Source organism: Manis pentadactyla, chromosome 15 (assembly GCF_030020395.1).
Source record: "Manis pentadactyla isolate mManPen7 chromosome 15, mManPen7.hap1, whole genome shotgun sequence".
In the NCBI taxonomy this organism is placed as follows: domain Eukaryota; kingdom Metazoa; phylum Chordata; class Mammalia; order Pholidota; family Manidae; genus Manis; species Manis pentadactyla.
In genome coordinates, this window is record NC_080033.1 from 1104056 (window position 1) to 1121485 (window position 17430).

General features: G+C 53.3%; 2 protein-coding genes across 4 annotated transcripts; one reads left to right on the forward strand and one right to left on the reverse strand.

Annotated features, from left to right (window-relative positions):
• Positions 1–61: 61 nt before the first annotated feature.
• On the forward strand, positions 62–14309 carry GYS1 (glycogen synthase 1). Of its 3 annotated transcripts, none has more exons than XM_036885551.2 (16): positions 62–387; positions 1916–2097; positions 4010–4201; positions 5041–5226; positions 5466–5610; positions 6346–6463; positions 6752–6872; positions 7153–7259; positions 8437–8496; positions 8586–8664; positions 10050–10163; positions 10443–10569; positions 11685–11780; positions 11974–12137; positions 12586–12666; positions 12837–14309. In XM_036885551.2, exons 1-16 carry the CDS (start codon positions 270–272, stop codon positions 13155–13157), a joined length of 2211 nt encoding a protein of 736 aa, XP_036741446.1. In that variant the 5' UTR covers positions 62–269; the 3' UTR covers positions 13158–14309. The 3 variants fall into 3 exon arrangements, with proteins under 3 accessions (XP_036741446.1, XP_036741447.1, XP_057349086.1); XM_036885552.2 differs by lacking the exon at positions 62–387 and adding an exon at positions 1095–1303; XM_057493103.1 differs by lacking the exons at positions 62–387; positions 1916–2097 and adding an exon at positions 3263–3414.
• Positions 14310–15746: 1437 nt separating this feature from the next.
• On the reverse strand, positions 15747–17316 carry FTL (ferritin light chain). Its single transcript, XM_036885575.2, has 4 exons — positions 17023–17316; positions 16712–16858; positions 16219–16344; positions 15747–16065 (listed from the first exon to the last, which is right to left on the reverse strand). Exons 1-4 carry the CDS (start codon positions 17122–17124, stop codon positions 15913–15915), a joined length of 528 nt encoding a protein of 175 aa, XP_036741470.1. The 5' UTR covers positions 17125–17316; the 3' UTR covers positions 15747–15912.
• Between the last annotated feature and the right edge of the window lie 114 nt (positions 17317–17430).

Consider the following 17430-nt stretch of genomic DNA (forward strand, 5'->3'; position numbering starts at 1 on the left):
ATAGCGCTTGCCGGGAGGGCGGGCACCTCCTCCTGGCGGCTGCAAGGTTTCACTGCAGGGGCCCCATTGGACGCAGTGACGCTGCGACCGTCTCCTACCTAGGTCCGTGCGCTCCAAGGCAGGGGTGCGGTCGTGCAATAGGAAGCCGAGGGCGTTGCAAGCTTCCCGTCCGGCAACAGCTACCTGGACCCGCGCCCTTCCGAGTGCATTCCCCAGACACCTCCGGGCCCCCCACCTGTGGCCCCCGGAGCCCCATTCCCGGGTCAGCCATGCCTCTAAGCCGCAGTTTGTCCATGTCCTCACTGCCAGGACTAGAGGATTGGGAAGATGAATTCGACCTGGAGAACACAGTGCTCTTCGAGGTGGCCTGGGAGGTGGCCAACAAGGGTGAGCACGCCAGGCGGCGGGCCCGGACAAGGAGGGCGGTCGGGGATGGGGGCCTGAACTCTAGGGGGATGGGGCTACATGGCATGACTTTTGGGTAGTGGGCAAGGAGACTATGACTCCTGTGTCCTTGGGGAAGGTCTGGGTTAGTCTCCTGGGCCCTGGAGGGGTGGTGATGAGTCTCCTGACTTTCAAGAGGAAAGGAGGCTGGAAGCCTAGGTCCTGGGTCCTAGGGAAAAGGGGGCTAAAATGAAAGAATCCTAAGTCCTGGAGAAGGTTGCTGATCAGAGACCTGGATCCTGAACAAGGATGGAGATGGGAGGTTGGCACTTCGTGCAAATCTGGGAAGTGGCTGGGTTTCAGACCTGTGGTTCTGGGGAAGGGGCTGGAGATTTCATTCCAGATTTGGGAGAGAGCTGACTGGGAGATAGGATGCATTAGACGTGGTGGGAAAATTTGGGGAACTGATCACTTGAGAGTAAAGATGGGGGTGGGGAGGCTGGAGACTCATTCTTAGATGCTAGGGTGGGACAGTTGGGGCTCTGCATACCCAGGCTCTGAAGGCTTAGGGCCTTACCTGAGAGTTGCGAGGAGTGGAGGCACCTGTGGCTTCAGACACACACGTACTGGAATGAGGGAAGGCTGGGAAGTCCTAAGTTGGTCAGGGGCTGGGCTCTGGGGTGGGAGGGGCTGGGGCCCTGGACTTCTGTGTCCCGGGCTCCAAAGGGCCTGAGGTTCTGGTATGGAGAGCCGGTGGAGGCTGGAATCCCAGGAGCTAGGCAATCTCTGCTCCTCACGGAGGAGGGGGCTGGGATTTTGCTTTGCTGAGTCTTGGGGAAAGAAAGGGACTGGTTCTCACCCCATGGGAGGAGCCCACAGACAATGGAGCCATGTGTCACCAGGGCCCAGGTTCCAGGAGGTAAGGAGTGGGGGGTCCTGACACTGGGTCTGGAGTGGGGTCATGGGATGGGGCAGTGCCCTGCATGTCTGTTCCCCATTTAGGGAAAGGAGATTTGGATGACAGGTTGGTAGGGTCCCTGGAGGGTGAAGAATGACAGACAATTCAGGCTTTGCTTGGGCAATTGTGGGAAGCTGAGTCAGGCCACGAAGAAAGAATCTCCCATGTCCTGGAGCCTGACTGAGAATAAACCAGCTCCTGTGAGCTGGGACCTGGGGAACCTGGGTCCTGGTAATCTTTGTTAGCTTCTGTCATCCTTGCAGCTCAGCCCTCAAATCTCTCAGACCCAGGAGCCCAAGCCCCCCTCCCCTTCCTCTCTCAGACCACAGTCTAGCCTGAGTCCCCTCCTCTATCTGAGTCCTGAGCCCAGCCCCCTTCTCCCTGAGAGCCAGGAGTACTGCCCTTGAACTCCAGCCGATCCTTCCTCTGACTCTGAAGTAGGGGCTCCCAGTCCCCTCTTTCCTCTAAGTCAGGCGTCTGGGGCTCCATGCCTCCCATGGCCCCCAACCCTGCCCCAAGTCCTAGATCTGTGAACCTCCGCTGGGGCCTGCCCTTACACACTTGGGCCCACAGTGGGTGGCATCTACACGGTGCTGCAGACGAAGGCGAAGGTGACCGGGGATGAGTGGGGCGACAACTACTACCTGGTGGGACCATACACGGAGCAGGGCGTGAGGACCCAGGTGGAATTGCTTGAGCCTCCGACCCCAGCCCTGAAGAGGACGCTGGACTCCATGAACAACAAGGGCTGCAAGGTGGGACATGGTCTGGCTGAGGGGGGGAAGGCAGGTGCCTGTGGCCAGGGTGGGAGCAGGAGATGGAGAAGGGATAGTGGGAGGGCAGTCCAGGAAGTGGGGGGGGGCGCCTGGGCAGAAACCTGGGGTGGCCTGGTACTTTCCCCAGGCAGATACAGAGGAGGTGAGATTTACAGACACTCAGGTACCCAACCCCTGGAAGTGGGTAGGTGAGTTCCAAGCTCGAAGACATTGGTGAATGGACAGACGGCAGGTGCAAGACAGACTGAGAAAGTGGTCCAAGAGGCCAAGATCCTCAGATCCAGAAAGAGCTAAATAGAAAGCCAGCCAGTCAGATGGAACTGAAGGGAGGCAGGTTTGGGGTGAGGCAGGCATGCCAGAGTAGGGGTTCCGGAGCCTGAAATTCAGATTTGTGGTCTCCACTTCCTACCCATGTGACACTGGCTCATGAACATGCTAATGGCATCTATGTTATAGGGTTGTTGGGAGGATGAAATAGTTCATAAAGTCCTCAGCCCCATTCCTGGCATGAAGTCGGCACCGTGTGTGAGCTGTTATGGTCACGGTTGTCATCAGCGTAATCACTGTAAACATCCGAGCTTGCAGAGTGAGGGGCACAGACGAAGGGAGAGACGTTGAGTCCCAAAAGGTGATGGTGGCCCCAGGGCCTAGAGCAGTAGGGAGATAGACAGAGTCTAGGTACAGAAGAGAAGAAGCCCTAATGTGTCAGAGAAGAACCCAGAAGGAGAGAGGAAGATGGAGTACTGATGAAGAGAAGAGAGATAGACAGACAAACCCAGGGGCAGAGTTTTGGATGGGCAGAGCCAGGAATTAAACAGAGGAGGGGGGAGTCCTAGAGCCCCCGAGAAGGACTGATGAATGGGCATGGAGGGCCATGGGGCAGCAGGGCTGGAGTACGGGCAGGTTGGGTCTGGGAGGACAGCTACACCAGGTCCTTCATTCATTCGCAGCCTCTGATTTGTGGTGGGGTCTGGAGTCCAGTCAGGCCATAGTGTCCCTAAGGAACCCAGGGCCAGCTTGGCCCTCCCCCATGGCAGCTGCTCCCCACGTGCTGGGGGCCTAAGAATAGCCCCCCCAGCAAAAGGGCAGACAACAGCTGGGAGGGGGAGGGGACCCGGGTCAGGCTCTTGAGGCTGGGAAAAGCCAGGTTGGAGAGCAGTATGACCACCTCTTAGCTGCGTGGAGCTGTGGCAGCAGGCCCAGAACCTAAGCCGTGGTCTCAAGAAGCACTGGACCGGAGAAATGGGGCGGGAGCTGAAAGAAATGAGATCGTCAGGCTTGGACACATGGCAGAGGGTAGAAAAATGCAGCCGTGGAGCGTGGAGAGGGGTGGACAGTATTAGAGATGTGGCTGCAGGGTACAAAATGAATCTAAGGGCACAGGAAAGAGGCAGCAGGTGGAAGCAATGTGACCGTGAGAACAGCGAAGGAGGCATCTAGTGGGAGGAATTAGCAGAGAGAACAGATAATGGGAGGAAACTTGATGGGTGGTGGGAGAAATATGACAGCAAACACGGAAACAAGGCGGCAGGTCACAGCAATGATTCCCAAGGTGGAAATCAAGGCGGGGACGGGGACACAGAGATAGGGCATGTAAACTATGTGGTTATAAGGAGAGAGAGAAGGCAGAGAAAGAAGAAAGGAAGCAGTTAGAGAAATTAAGCCGGGTACCAGGAAAATGCTGCAACAGAAATTGTGGTGGGGATACCTTAACGGCAACGAGAGAGATAAGGCAGCCCATGAGAGATCAGCAGCAGACGCAGAAACAGAAGGTGGGAGAATGAGGCAGTGAGCCCCAACATCTGCCTGTGGATGGGAGAGCCCCCGAGGCTATGCCCAGAGACCTGCGGCCCAAGCCCTGAGCCACCCTCTGGATCCCCCATCCCCGCAGGTGTACTTTGGGCGCTGGCTGATCGAGGGGGGCCCCCTGGTGGTGCTCCTGGATGTGGGGGCCTCAGCCTGGGCCTTGGAGCGCTGGAAGGGGGAGCTTTGGGACACCTGCAACATCGGGGTGCCTTGGTACGACCGTGAGGCCAACGATGCTGTCCTTTTTGGCTTCCTCACCACCTGGTTCCTGGGTGAGGTAGGCCCCTCTGCTGGTCCCATGTCAGTCCTTTCAACCCCAGACCCAATAGCCTTCAGCCCCTAGCAAGAGGGTGGCTGGGTGGCTGGTTTCTCCCATGGCATTCTGGGAGTTGTAGGTCCTTTTATCCAAGGATTAGTTCTGACCTTTGGGAATATGGACGTTGAGGGGCTCAGACTCTTCATTCCTCAGAGATCCAAACCTTAACCCAGCTTCATTCACTCTAGTCTTCCAAGTACAGGGATTTTGAGCCATTGGGGAGGATAGTCTGGCTGGAGGGCTTTCTCCAAGGAATTCTGGGAGTTAACTGACTGGACTTAGCTCTCAGAAGGGGCCCTAGATATTGGGAGTCCCCTGCCTCGTTAAGAACAGGAATCCTGGCTCCACTTCTTTTTAAGTTTTAAAGGGCTCAAGAAACTGCTTCCCATGCCTCAGGACAGATTATGAACTGGCTGCTCCTAGGACATTCCGGCAGTTTTAGTCCCTCAGCCAATACTGGATGCATGTCTACTCTTGAGTAAAATAAAAGGTCTTCAGGAATTGTGTCCAGGACTTGGGGACACTTAATCTTCAGACTTTTCAGTTCAGCAGTTTAGCCCTCCTGGGACCTCTGAAGAAGACACCCCAGCTCCCATCAGCCAGTGGGGATGAGGTCAGCTGGTCCAGCTGCCTCCAAGATTTATAGTTCTGGTCCTGTAGAAATTACAATGGGCTGCCCCCCACTTTGTGTGGTAGTGGCGATAGAGTTACCTCTCCCCTGCTTCAGTTAAGATGGGAATTGCTGATTGTCTTCATGACAAACATGGAGACTCAGCAGCCCTCTTCCTGTTGCCCTGTAGTTCCTGGCCCAGAGTGAGGAGAAGCCACATGTGGTTGCACACTTCCACGAGTGGCTGGCAGGCGTTGGGCTCTGCCTGTGCCGTGCCCGGCGGCTGCCTGTGGCAACAATCTTCACCACTCATGCCACGCTGCTGGGGCGTTACCTGTGTGCTGGTGCCGTGGACTTCTACAACAACCTGGAGAATGTGAGCTGGGAGTGTGGCACATGGGGCTGCAAGTATTTCAGGACAGCCCCAGGCTGCCTGGGAAGGCCAAGGGCATCAAGCTCCCTCCTCCCCCAGGACCCAGGCGTCCGAGTCCCTGGCTCCCTTCTCCCTGAGACCCAGTAGTTCAGCCTCCAGCCCCCTCCTCCCCTAGGACTCAGGAGTCTGAACCTGCCATCTTTTCCACAGTTCTAACCTGACTGCCCTCCCTTCCTGCCCAGTTCAACGTGGACAAAGAAGCAGGCGAGAGGCAGATCTATCACCGCTACTGCATGGAGCGGGCGGCGGCCCACTGTGCTCATGTTTTCACCACCGTGTCCCAGATTACTGCCATCGAGGCTCAGTACCTACTGAAGAGGAAACCAGGTGTGAAACAGTCAGGGGTCCCTAGACATGAATGAGGTAGTCTATGTCAACGGCCCTGCCAATATTTTTACTGTAAAGAGCAGAGAACTACAATTCCCAGAATGCCCTAGGTTGATGACCTGATAGGAGGCCGCTTTGCTGTATACCTGAGAAGCTACTGGGAGGTGTAGTTTCTTTGATATCAACTTCAGAAAAGGGAAATTGTTTTATTGGCCAATAATGGTCTTCGGAAAGAGGATAGAGTTTCACTGGATTTTGTTTTTGAGAAAAGCGTTGTTGGAACCAGTTATTCTTCCCAGACTCTGGCATCCATTTGCAGCGGGTGTATGGTTAGAACTATGAAGATAGGAAATGGCTGGGACACCACAGGAGGAAGGTAGAGGGTGTATTCTGGGAGAAGCAGGATGGGGGTATGTAATTTCCAGCTCAGATGGAATGGGGAAACAAAAAGAACTACAACTCCCAGAAGCCCTGATATAGGCCAGTTCCTTGTCTGATTCGCCATTTGCAGGGGCTGATGGAAGTTGTAGTTGTGTTTGTGAACATAAGCGAGTAATACTGAGCAAGAAGGCCTGAGTGGCAGGGCAGCTGGGTCACCAAAGGAGCTCACAGAGGAGCTGCTGATACAAAGAAATTGTGAAAAGAAAAGGCTCTTTCCTTCACTCATTCATTCAACCACTTTGATTGGAATTAACAAATGAAGAAATGAAACATGGACCTTCTCCCCAATCCCAGATATTGTGACGCCCAATGGATTGAATGTGAAGAAGTTCTCTGCCATGCATGAGTTCCAGAACCTCCACGCTCAGAGCAAGGCTCGAATCCAGGAGTTTGTGCGGGGCCATTTTTATGGGTATGTGAGCCAGATCTAGGTCTTAAGAGAGGAGGGAGTTGGGGGCCCAGACTCCTGGGTCTCAGGGAGGGCACAGGTGGGGGCTCAGCTTCTTGAGTCCTGAGTACCAGAACGAGGGCTGCATATAGAAGATCCCCAGCTCAGAAGAAGAACACTACAGTTCTCAGGAGCTCACGATTCCTCTGCACTAAGAGGTTCTTGGCTCCCGCAGCTTCTGGGGTCTGTAGTTTCGAGGCCAGGGCTAGAGGGTGAGGGTCTTGGCTTCACCCTGCCTTGTGCCTTCATTAGGCACCTGGACTTCAGCTTGGACAAGACCTTGTATTTCTTCATTGCTGGCCGCTATGAGTTCTCTAACAAGGGGGCTGACGTCTTCCTGGAGGCCTTGGCCCGGCTCAACTATCTGCTCAGAGTAAGGCCCCAGGGTGCGAGGGGACAAAAGGAGAACCAGAAAATCAGTGTATAACTGGGGAGAAGAACTGAGACCCAGGGAGGTGTGGGTAGAGAAGCCCGTGTGTGAGGGGGAGTGTAGAGACCCAGATAGGAGATGGGAGTCCCAGCAGGGATGGCAACTCTGTCTATAATTCTCCTCGACTGGAAGGGACATGGTGGGCCCTAGTGGTCTTGGGGGGTGGAAGAAGGTGGGTGGCCTCCTGACCCCTCTACCCCCACCCCCTTTTCCTCTGCTCCAGGTAAATGGCAGCGAGCAGACAGTGGTTGCCTTCTTCATCATGCCGGCTAGGACCAACAATTTCAATGTGGAAACCCTCAAGGGCCAAGCCGTGCGCAAGCAGCTGTGGTTAGCAGCCCTCAGCCCCGGATCCCTGCCAGTCCCACCCCCAGCTGTGTGCTTTGGGTCCAGTGTTTCATCTGGAGTCTCAATTTTGTCATCTGTGATATGGTCACCTTGCCCCATCGATTCTTATTGAAATCACTTGCTTAAGGTGCCTCCAGCCTGGGGGGGCAGTAAGAAGTGACAAGGCAGGAGAAGCATGACAGCACCATTAGGGCTCTGATACCAAACCACAAAGGGTGTGATTGACCCTTGCTGGCTTTGTGACTTTAGGCAAGTGACTCCCCCATTTGGAGCCTCAGTTTCCTCATCTGTAAACCCATTTGCCTCCAGGCACTGTCCCAGGTCCCAGGAACACAGCTGTGAACTGGAAAGATAAAATCCCTGCCCTTACTGAACTCACATTCTAGACAATTCTGTAGAAAGCACTCTGGCCAAAAAATGAAGTGCAACTGGAATATAAGACAGGGTTTTCAAGGCAGGCCATACTGAGAAAGTGCCATTAGGTAGAGAGCAGGAGAGGAAAGGAGGGAGAGAGCCCTGTGTGTATCTGAGGAACAGCATTTCAAGAAGAGGGAACAGCAAGTGCAAAGGCCATGAGGCACATTTAAGAAACAGCAAGAAGGCCAGCAGGACTGGAGCAATGTACCCTAGGGAGATGGGGTAGAAAATGAGGCCAGAGCTGTGGGAGGACTATGAACAGAGGACTGGCAATGAGACTGTAGGGTGGCACTGTTTACTGGCCTTACTTGTGTACATAAATTTTCCTCTCTCAGAACATAATCTTCCCTTTTCATAAAATGGGGCTTAGCACTGCCACTGTCAGGACTAGCACAAATCCTAATAATAGTTGACATTTCTGGAAGGCTTGCTGTTTGCCAGGCACTAAGCACTTTTTGTTATGACCTCATTGAGTTCTTACTTGGAAACCTTGAGGTTGATTCTATTTTTATCCCCATCTGACAAATGAGTCACTGAAGTCAGAGAGGGAAGGCCACCTGTTCTTGGCCACACAGCTGGTGAGGGCACAAGGGATCTGACTGAGCCTTCCAGGGCCTGCTCCCCAGGTCCCCATCCTCTAACCTGAAGTCCCCTGCTCAGACCTCAATTTCTCAGCTGCCCCAGAGGCCTGACAATAAATGGAAGCTCATGTGCATGTAACGTGTTGCTCTGCTCCTTCCAGGGATACAGCCAACACAGTGAAGGAGAAGTTTGGGAGGAAGCTTTATGAATCCTTGCTGGTGTGAGTGTCCCACCCTCAGCCCTGCACCCTCCTGGGCCCTGATCCTTTCATCACGCATTCCTAGATGCATAATCCTGCTCACCTTGCAGGGGAAGCCTCCCAGACATGAACAAGATGCTGGACAAGGAAGACTTCACTATGATGAAGAGAGCCATCTTTGCCACACAGGTAATGATTTGGACCCCTGAGCAGAGAGAGGGCAATGCCCAGAAGCCCCAGAGACAGCTTGACATGTTGGCTCTGACCCCAGATTTCTGGGAGTTCTGCTTTATTGACAGCCTTTATCTGGGAAATCATTCTGAGGTCCACAAAAGGGTGGGAGCTGACTGATAGAACTTCAATTCCCAGAAGCCCTTAGTTATGCCTGCTTTCCCACAGGCAGCCCCTGCCACAGGGGCTGCTGGGAGCTCCTTTTAGTCCCCTGGGATCCGTGGACAAAAGGTGAAAAGGAACTTTAGAAATTCAAGAGGGCCACAAATGGTGAACTACAGAGAACTACAGCAGCCAGCTGTCCTTGGGCTTTGCTGCACACCAGCGGCATACTGGATAGAGCCAGATCATCTAAAACAATTAGCATTCCCTGTAGAACATTGAAAACTCTCAGCAGCTGTTGTTTCATGTCCCACTGGCTGTGCCTTAGTACCCAACACCCCTGGGAGTTGTAGCTTCTTCAGATTCCTGAGGTTAATGGAATTAGGTGGATGGGAAACCTTAGAGAAAATTGGCAACCACCAAATGAGAACTACAACTCCCAGCAGCTCCTGGGGCTTACGGCTACATTGACTCTTCCCTTGCTCCAGAGACTTCTGGGACTTAGAGTTCTTTTATTCTCTGGTCTTTTATCCAAGGGTCTTTGGTACCTGTGGTCAGGATTAGTTAGCCATTTCCTAGGGAATGGGAACCTAGACAGCCAAGTTGCACAAACAGCTGTGACCTGCTTTTTTGGAAACTATAATTTCCAATAGTCCCTAAGGCTGTCAGCCTCACTAAAGATGTTTCTGTCATGTGGCTGCTGGGATTGTAGTTTCTACAGCCCCTGGAGTCAGATGGAGGAAGAGTAGAACCTTAATGAGAGAAATGATGGAACAGTTGCAAAGAACTGTATATCCCAGCAGCCCCCGGGATTTCCTATCAGCTAGCTTTGTCCTCCAGTGCCTCTTGGGAACTGTGGTTTCTTTGGGCCTCTGTTGGGGTGAAGGTGGAGAGAATTACAGGATGGCAATTAAAGGGAACTCAGAGAGATTCCTTGGGTTTCTTTGATGACAGAGCCAAGAGTACAGAACAAGATAGCTACAACTCCTTGTAGTCCATGGGGTATGTTAACACTGGCTCTACCTCAAAGGCAGGTAGTTTCTTTTTGGCTCATGTGGTTAAAGGGAAAAGAGAACCTTGACAGATCCAAGTAGTAAATCTACAGCTGCTGGTAATCTCTTGGGCTTGTTGCCCCACAGCTCGATGGAAATTGTGGTCACCTTGGGTCAGCATGGCCCATAGAGAAGTAGGGAGCCCTTTGTCCTTTCCCTGACCCCCCACCCCACTTGTGGCCCTTACAGAGGCAGTCTTTTCCCCCTGTGTGCACCCACAATATGCTGGACGACTCCTCAGACCCTATCTTGACCACGATCCGCCGAATTGGCCTCTTCAATAGCAGTGCCGACAGGGTCAAGGTGAGGGCATTGGCCGGGTGGGTTAGGCATGGCAGGGTTGGGATGGGATGGGGTGGGGAGAGCCTGGGCCTCACATTCCCCATCTCTCCTAGTTCATCAGATAACTGCTATTTTTAGGAAGAACCTTAACTTCTCAGGCAGATAGACTTAGATTCAAATCTTTGGCCTGCCACCGACATGTGACTTTAGACAAGCATTTCACCCTGTCTGGGCCACTCTGGGATCCCTGGAAGTAGCTAAATAAGATTCTTGGGCTGAGCCCTTCTTTTTCACTGCTAGGTGATTTTCCACCCAGAATTCCTCTCTTCCACAAGCCCCCTGCTCCCTGTGGACTATGAGGAGTTTGTCCGTGGCTGCCACCTGGGGGTTTTCCCCTCCTACTACGAGCCTTGGGGCTACACACCTGGTGAGTGCAGCATGGTGGCATGGTGCTGGTCATATCGGGTGTGATCTGGGGCAAGGTTCCTGAGGGCCCTAAGCCTCAAGCTCTTCCTCTGCAAAACAGAGATAAGGGCAATGGTTTGTTCTGCTACAGCATGTGTTTTTGTGGCACAATAGCTCATGTGATAAGTAACTAGAGGACTGATGTCTCAGTTTGCACGTGACTTCCCCCAGGTTGCTGATGTTTGGCCCCCCCAAATGACAGCAGCTGAATGTGGCAAAGTCTCCCCCACCTGTCCTGAGTGCCCTTCAGCTCCACCTTCCTCCTGCTGGCCCCCTTTTGGTGTGAGCTCTGAGTTGGAACAGCTTATTTACAGTTCTCCCTGATTTGGGGCCATTTTGCTTTGGCAGCAAACTCCACCCTTCCTCATATGTTTTTAAAGCTGTATTGTAGTATTTCTTGATTTAGGGGTTATTTTTTTTTTTAACAAGTCTTGTAAACTGTCCTTGCATGATACTTAAGAATTTTGCCAGTTTTTATTTCTGCCATGTTTACAGTGGTGTGTGGGTTTTATGTGATCAGCCGCAATCGTATTTTTCCCATAAACCCTGTTATATTTAGTGTCTGTGTTTGCAGGTTAAGGTTTTTAGGAACAGTTACATAAGAATTATAATAAACTCCTTGAACCATTTCTTAGGTTCTTTAAGGTACTAAATTGAGGTAATAATGAGAGACCTTTTCCTCTTGTCAAAACAAACTGTGAAGCTGTGATAACCAAAACACTATGGTGTAGCACTAGAAAGTACCAGGTTGTGAGGATTAAGTACTATGGTAGACATTGGCCTAGAGCTGTGTTCAATAAATTAGCGTCCTTTATCGCTCAGCTGTATACTTTTCCTCATCCTGAGCCTTGGGGCAAGTGAATTCCCTTTTGTGAGCCTCTTAGCTTTCACTCTGAGGAACAGGGGCTATAATAGTCTAATATACAGCCTGACTTTGCCTACTCAGTGATTAGCTCAACACAGCGCCTGGCAGTTGGTGACGGTGCCAGTAGATGGCGCTGTTGAGGCTTTTATTGTGATTCAAGAGGCTATGAGAGTGGGGAAAGCTAAGTGGGCCTTTCTCAACGCCTTCCGCAGCTGAGTGCACGGTTATGGGCATCCCCAGTATCTCCACCAACCTCTCCGGCTTCGGCTGCTTCATGGAGGAACACATCGCAGACCCGTCGGCTTACGGTCAGCGCCCATACTGAGAGCCGAGACTTTGGGATCCTAGGGAGGAGGGGCGCAGACTCGGGTCACTAAAAGAAGAGAGAAGCGGGTAGACACGTGGGTCCCAGGGGCAGGAAGAGTTCTGGTGCCACAGCGTCCCAGGGAGAATGAAGGTGTCCCCAGTCTGTTTTCTGAGCCCCCGTCCTGGTCCGCACAGGCATCTACATTCTCGACAGACGATTCCGCAGCCTTGATGATTCCTGCTCGCAGCTCACCTCCTTCCTCTACAGCTTCTGCCAGCAGAGCCGGCGGCAGCGCATCATCCAGAGGAACCGTACGGAGCGCCTCTCCGACCTTCTGGACTGGAAATACCTAGGCCGGGTATATATAACTCCCCTTCTCCGTCCTCTGCTGCTGAATCAGCCGCTTCCGGCTCCGGCTCTGACTCTTCAGACCCCCAAAGGCTGGCGCTGGGGGCACTGTCTCTTCATACATGGACCAATTGCTGTCCCTTTAAGCAACTTCTGCCGGAGTGCCGCTTTCGTTTTTAATGTATTTGCATAAGGGTGTGGCCAAAGAGGAATCTGCCTTGAGAATTCGGCCCCTGATAAGGGGGTGTGGCTCAGAGACTGTCCATTCACAGCTCTGCTTATCTGTATAAGGGGTGGGGCTATAAATATGATAATTGGCCCCTGAGCCTACTGGAAGGTGCAGGAGAGGGCGCTCATCTGTGTGGAACGTGTGGCCAGGGTTCATCCCTTCGCGCATCTGCTGGGCGTTAAGGTCTGGCTCCTGTCCTCTGACGTTCTCTCCCCTTCCTTCTCCAAAGTACTATATGTCTGCACGCCACATGGCGCTGGCCAAGGCCTTTCCAGAATACTTCACCTACGAGCCCCACGAGGCTGATGCGGTGAGTGAACCCGGGATCTCTCGTGGGCCAGGAGCTAGAGGGCTGGACTGGGAGTTTGGGGGATGAACCCCTCCTGGAGTCGGAAGGCCTCAGGGGTGCTAGACTCCTGGGCAGGACTGCAGGAGCAACCAACCCCTCACTCTGGTTTGTGCCCACACCCACGAACCTAGACCCAGGGCTACCGCTACCCACGGCCAGCCTCTGTGCCGCCCTCGCCCTCGCTGTCGCGACACTCGAGCCCGCACCAGAGCGAGGATGAGGAGGAGCCTCGGGATGCGCTGCCCAATGAAGATGGCGAGCGTTATGACGAGGATGAGGAGGCCGCCAAGGACCGGCGCAACATCCGCGCCCCGGAGTGGCCCCGGCGCGCGTCCTGTGCCTCTTCTACCGGGAGCAAGCGCAGCTCGGTGGACACTGCGCCCTCCAGCTCACTCAGCACTCCCAGCGAGCCCCTCAGCCCCGCCAGCTCTCTGGGCGAGGAACGCAACTAAGCCCTGCGCCCCACACTCCCTACCAGCCCTGACTCCCTCATCTAGAGGGTGGATGCAGATCACCGCTGTTACTAAACCCCACTCCAGATCCCGAAACTTCTGTGGGGTCCACAGCCCCATCCCCTTTGCCATACACTCCAGTCCCTCTAGCTTCACTGTTGGAATCCCCAACACGCCAGAGTCCACAATGCCGTGCCTTTCTTGGCTTCCAGGATGCATATCTGTGTCCTGGAGTCCACCCGGCCTGGCCCGGGTCCCAGAGGCCAGGCACCTGCCATTATTACCCTGCCATGGTGCCAGAGATTTTAGGAAACCTGGTCTGTTGCCTTCCAGGCTGGGGCTCCTAGAGCCCTTCTTGGCTTGCAATTTCTACAGTGTACACAGCAATGCCATGCTCAGGCCTGGCCTGGGGGCCCCCAAGCACTGGAAACCATGTGGTGTCCCTGCTAATGGGAAAATAAAATCCAAAGCTGGGGCGCTTTCAGGAACTTAACTGAATGCATAAGGTCCCCCATTTCAACTCCAAAACTCAGGCTCCAGGCCAAGGCACCCGTGTTTACTCTGATCTAGCCCCTCCTGGGGGTGTCTGGCTCTGCCTGGAGGATCCCTTTACCCCTGCTCCCTTCTTCCTCCATACTCTGGCCAAGCAGAGAGGTGGGGCAGAACCACTTGGCTTCTCATTCCTACTGGAGAACATGCAGTCTTGGTCTATATGCCTTTCTGGTCTATTCGGGACCAGATCTTACTCCTTCCCTGAATCTGAGCTCTCCCCCATATTTTGAGACTACTTCTGTGTCCTCCAGGGAATCACCTGCTGAGGACAGAATTGGCTGTCTTCCTCCCCACATCCCCCACTGGCTAGGCCCACCACGAAACCACTGGGTTCTAGATCCTGGCTGCTGAATCTAGAACCTTACCACTGTGCTGCATACTGGCCCCTTTCCCTTCTGGTCTAGAACTGAGCCCACTGAGTTCTAGAACCTCCACATTTACCTCGAGGCTCTTCCATCCTTAAGCTGTGCCCTGCCCCCAGCTTTGGTGACAAGGAGGGACCCCTTAATGTGTGTTGTGCTGTGTCTGATGCACTTGGGGGGCAGAAGGAGTGTGATTTATGTGTGTCCACAGATGAAAAAATACATCTATATTTAAGAATTTCAGGTGTGCTTCATATATTTAAGAATTTCAGGTGATGGCTTGGTGGGCCTTGCTCCTGGCCACTCCCTCCCCACTCTGGGTCCCTGATCCCTTGTCTCATTCTGCTGTCTTGGAGAGACTTGGACCGCTGTTCTGGATTATATCGTTATTTCAAGGGAAGGCACCTGTTTTGTTGAGTCTTGACTTCCAAGTGGCAAAACTTGGCTCGAGCTTTTTGGCAGTAAGGGGCCAGGTTACTGGAAAAGATCCACAGGGTAGCCGTGAGCCATGTGTGGCTATTTAAAATCCTCGATAGCACTAGCTATATGCAAGTGGTCACATGTGGCTCGTGGCTACTCTTTTGAACAGTGCAGCTACAGAACATTTCCATCATTGCAAAAACTACTGGACAGCAGTAGCTTAAAGCATATTTCCAGGATTCTGTGGCTTTTGTCCCTGTTGTTCCCTGCATGGTTCTATTATTGGGAAATGTTTTCTTTTCAGTTCTAACTAGGCCATATGTGCATCTTTGAACCAACACTTTCCAGGGGAGTAGAAAGCTGTAATTGTCTGAATTTTGATGTGTTTCTCCTGATTATCCACTGTTGTGACAGACGCACAGAAGTCCCCCTTCCTACCCAAAATCACAAGTGGTCACCAAAGTGGTGACAGCAAGAGGTCCTGAGGGGACAAAAGAACAGGTATCCAGCAGGTATTCTACCAAAAACAGAGAGAAGGGGTAGGCGGTCAGAGTTGATAAGTTTTATAGCTTGGACCCAACAGCTAGCTGCCTGCTAAGCCATCTTGCAGACTGTTTAGTTACCATTCAGAGAATTTGACCCCAAGTTTCACATCCCTTTTCTGTTCTGTGCTGAGCCCCAAAGCCCTACCTCAGCAGCTCTTGCATATAACGTGCTCCTGACTGCTTGGATCCACTTGACTGGCTCTTCCTACTGTGTGCCTTGAATCAGAGGTATAACAAGCAACCTTTGGAGGTCAGACCTAGATAAGCTTCCTGGTTGCTGTGGGCAATTTACATAGTAAGAGCTAATCTCAAATGGGCTCATGGGTTCTTAATTATACTTAAACCTCCCAGGATTGAGCCAAAGATGGTACTTTCAGAGTGTGGCACAGAGCCAGCAATGTAATCATTTGCCAAAGCCTGTTTCTGATTACTGTCTAGAGTATCTGTCTTTCAGCTTTCAACCCCAGGTCTTAATAGATGCTCCCTGGAATCTGGGCACTGCCTCTGAGAGGGGCATTTAACAGCCTGGCAAAGCAGTGAACCTGTGTAACGCACCCCCCTACAGCTGACATCCCACCCCAAGAGAACAGAAGTATATGGCAGGTGGGGGGTCTCTTCCCTGCCAGTACAGTCCAGCTAAAAGCCTTGTGAAATTAGATGCCATACCTCACCCCCTCCCACCCACGCACCACATACAGAAAACCACTAGCTGCTGCAAAAAGCTTTATTGTTTCCATTTGGTCCATGGCTTAGGAGAGGACTCCAGGGTGGTTAAAAGGCTGCCCAGTGGCTGCAGGGAGAGGCTCAGACAGAAGCCCTGACACCAGGGGGCTGCCAGAGGGGCCCCTCTATGGCTGCTGGGCTCCCAAGAGGCTCCTAGTCGTGCTTGAGGGTGAGCCTTTCAAAGAGATACTCTCCCAGTTCAGCCTGGGGCCCAGCCAGCCTGTTGAGGTTGGTCAGGTAGTCGCCCATCTTCTTGATGACTTTCACCTCCTCATCTAGGAAGTGGTTCTCCAGGAAGTCACAGAGCTGAGTGACAGAAGAGCAAATACTGCCACTCAGAGATAACAGCATTAACAGGTGGGGGAACAAGGCTCAGAAGGAAATTTGGCCAATCAAATAAAGCCAAGGATGAGTATGTAACCTTCAGTTCAAGAAAGGTATTACAATGGGGATACTTACATGGGGGTCTGAACGCTCAGAACCCAGGGCGTGCAGATCCAGAAGGGCCTGGTTTAGGTTCTTCTCCAGGGCCAATGCGGCTTTCATGCCGTCCAGGGTTTTACCCCACTCATCCTGGGGCGGCTTCTATACAGCCGTAAGACAGACGACTCAGAAGCGGCCTCATACCCCTCAAGCCTAAAACCACAATTTCCCTCCCTAGCAGCTAAGTGGGTTAAGAGCTTAGCCAGCAAAGACATCCAAGAGCTTGTATCTATCACTGCCCCCGCCTCGAATTCCTACAACTACACCCCCCAGTAGACCACGGTGCGGTCTGGACCGCCACGTCTTGGAGTGACTGGGTGCGCCTCCATTGCTAGCCACACGGGATTGAACTCAGTCTCCCAGAAGCCCTGAGAAGCCCAGGAGGTGCGCCTAAGCCGCTATGGTCACGGCAGCCCGAGGGCGCAGGAACCACTGGGGAAATGCAGTCCGCCGCCCTCTCCCGACTTACCTGCACGTCTTGGAAGAGGGCGCGGCCGCCGCGCTGGTTTTGCATCTTCAAGAGACGCTCGGCGCCGTCGCGCTTCTCCTCGGCCAACTCGCGGAAGAAGTGGCCCACACCCTCCAGAGCCACATCGTCGCGGTCAAAATAAAAGCCCTGCAATTAAAGAAGGCGCGAACAATGGTTTAGCTGGAGGGAAGGCCGAGCGCGCGGACTCCGCCCTCTGACTACCAAACGGGACAGAGAAGGCCAGCGCCTGCGCGGAGGGCCGGTGCGCAGTTGGGAGAAACTTGGTCCGGGGGCATTCTGGGGACCCTCACCAGAGAGAGGTAGGTGTAGGAGGCCCGCAGGTACAGGTTGATCAGGCGGTTGACGCCGGCCTCCACTTCGGCAATATAGTTTTGACGAATCTGAGAGCTCATAGTTGATAGGCAGTAAGGAGCTAAGCTCAAAACACGGTTTGGTTGGTCCCGGTGAGAGAGGCTGACTGAGAAGACGGTTCCGAAGACGGCGACTGGAAAAGAGGTTGAAAGACAGTCGGAAACTGGAAGACTGGGCGTCCCTTGGTCTGTTCCGTCCAAACACTGTTGAAGCAAGAAACAGATCCACGGGGCCGCCGGGCGAACTGCTGAGCGCTTTCACTAAGGCGGCTTCTTTTATAGTGCGCGGGCCCTCGGCTGTGGGGAATTCCGGAAGAGCGATCGACCAATCAGCGGTGGAAGGAGGCG

Bases quoted from the DNA above. Each gene is read 5' to 3' on its own strand.
- GYS1 (XM_036885551.2), top strand. From the start codon at position 270: ATGCCTCTAAGCCGCAGTTTGTCCATGTCCTCACTGCCAGGACTAGAG. The intron at 5,611-6,345 runs GTGTGAAACAGT...CCCCAATCCCAG, and splicing joins CCTACTGAAGAGGAAACCAG to ATATTGTGACGCCCAATGGA. The intron at 7,260-8,436 runs GTTAGCAGCCCT...TGCTCCTTCCAG, and splicing joins GCCGTGCGCAAGCAGCTGTG to GGATACAGCCAACACAGTGA.
- FTL (XM_036885575.2), bottom strand. From the start codon at position 17,124: ATGAGCTCTCAGATTCGTCAAAACTATATTGCCGAAGTGGAGGCCGGC. The intron at 16,345-16,711 runs GTAAGTCGGGAG...ACGGCTGTATAG, and splicing joins CCCTCTTCCAAGACGTGCAG to AAGCCGCCCCAGGATGAGTG. The intron at 16,066-16,218 runs GTAAGTATCCCC...TCTGTCACTCAG, and splicing joins CTGAGCGTTCAGACCCCCAT to CTCTGTGACTTCCTGGAGAA.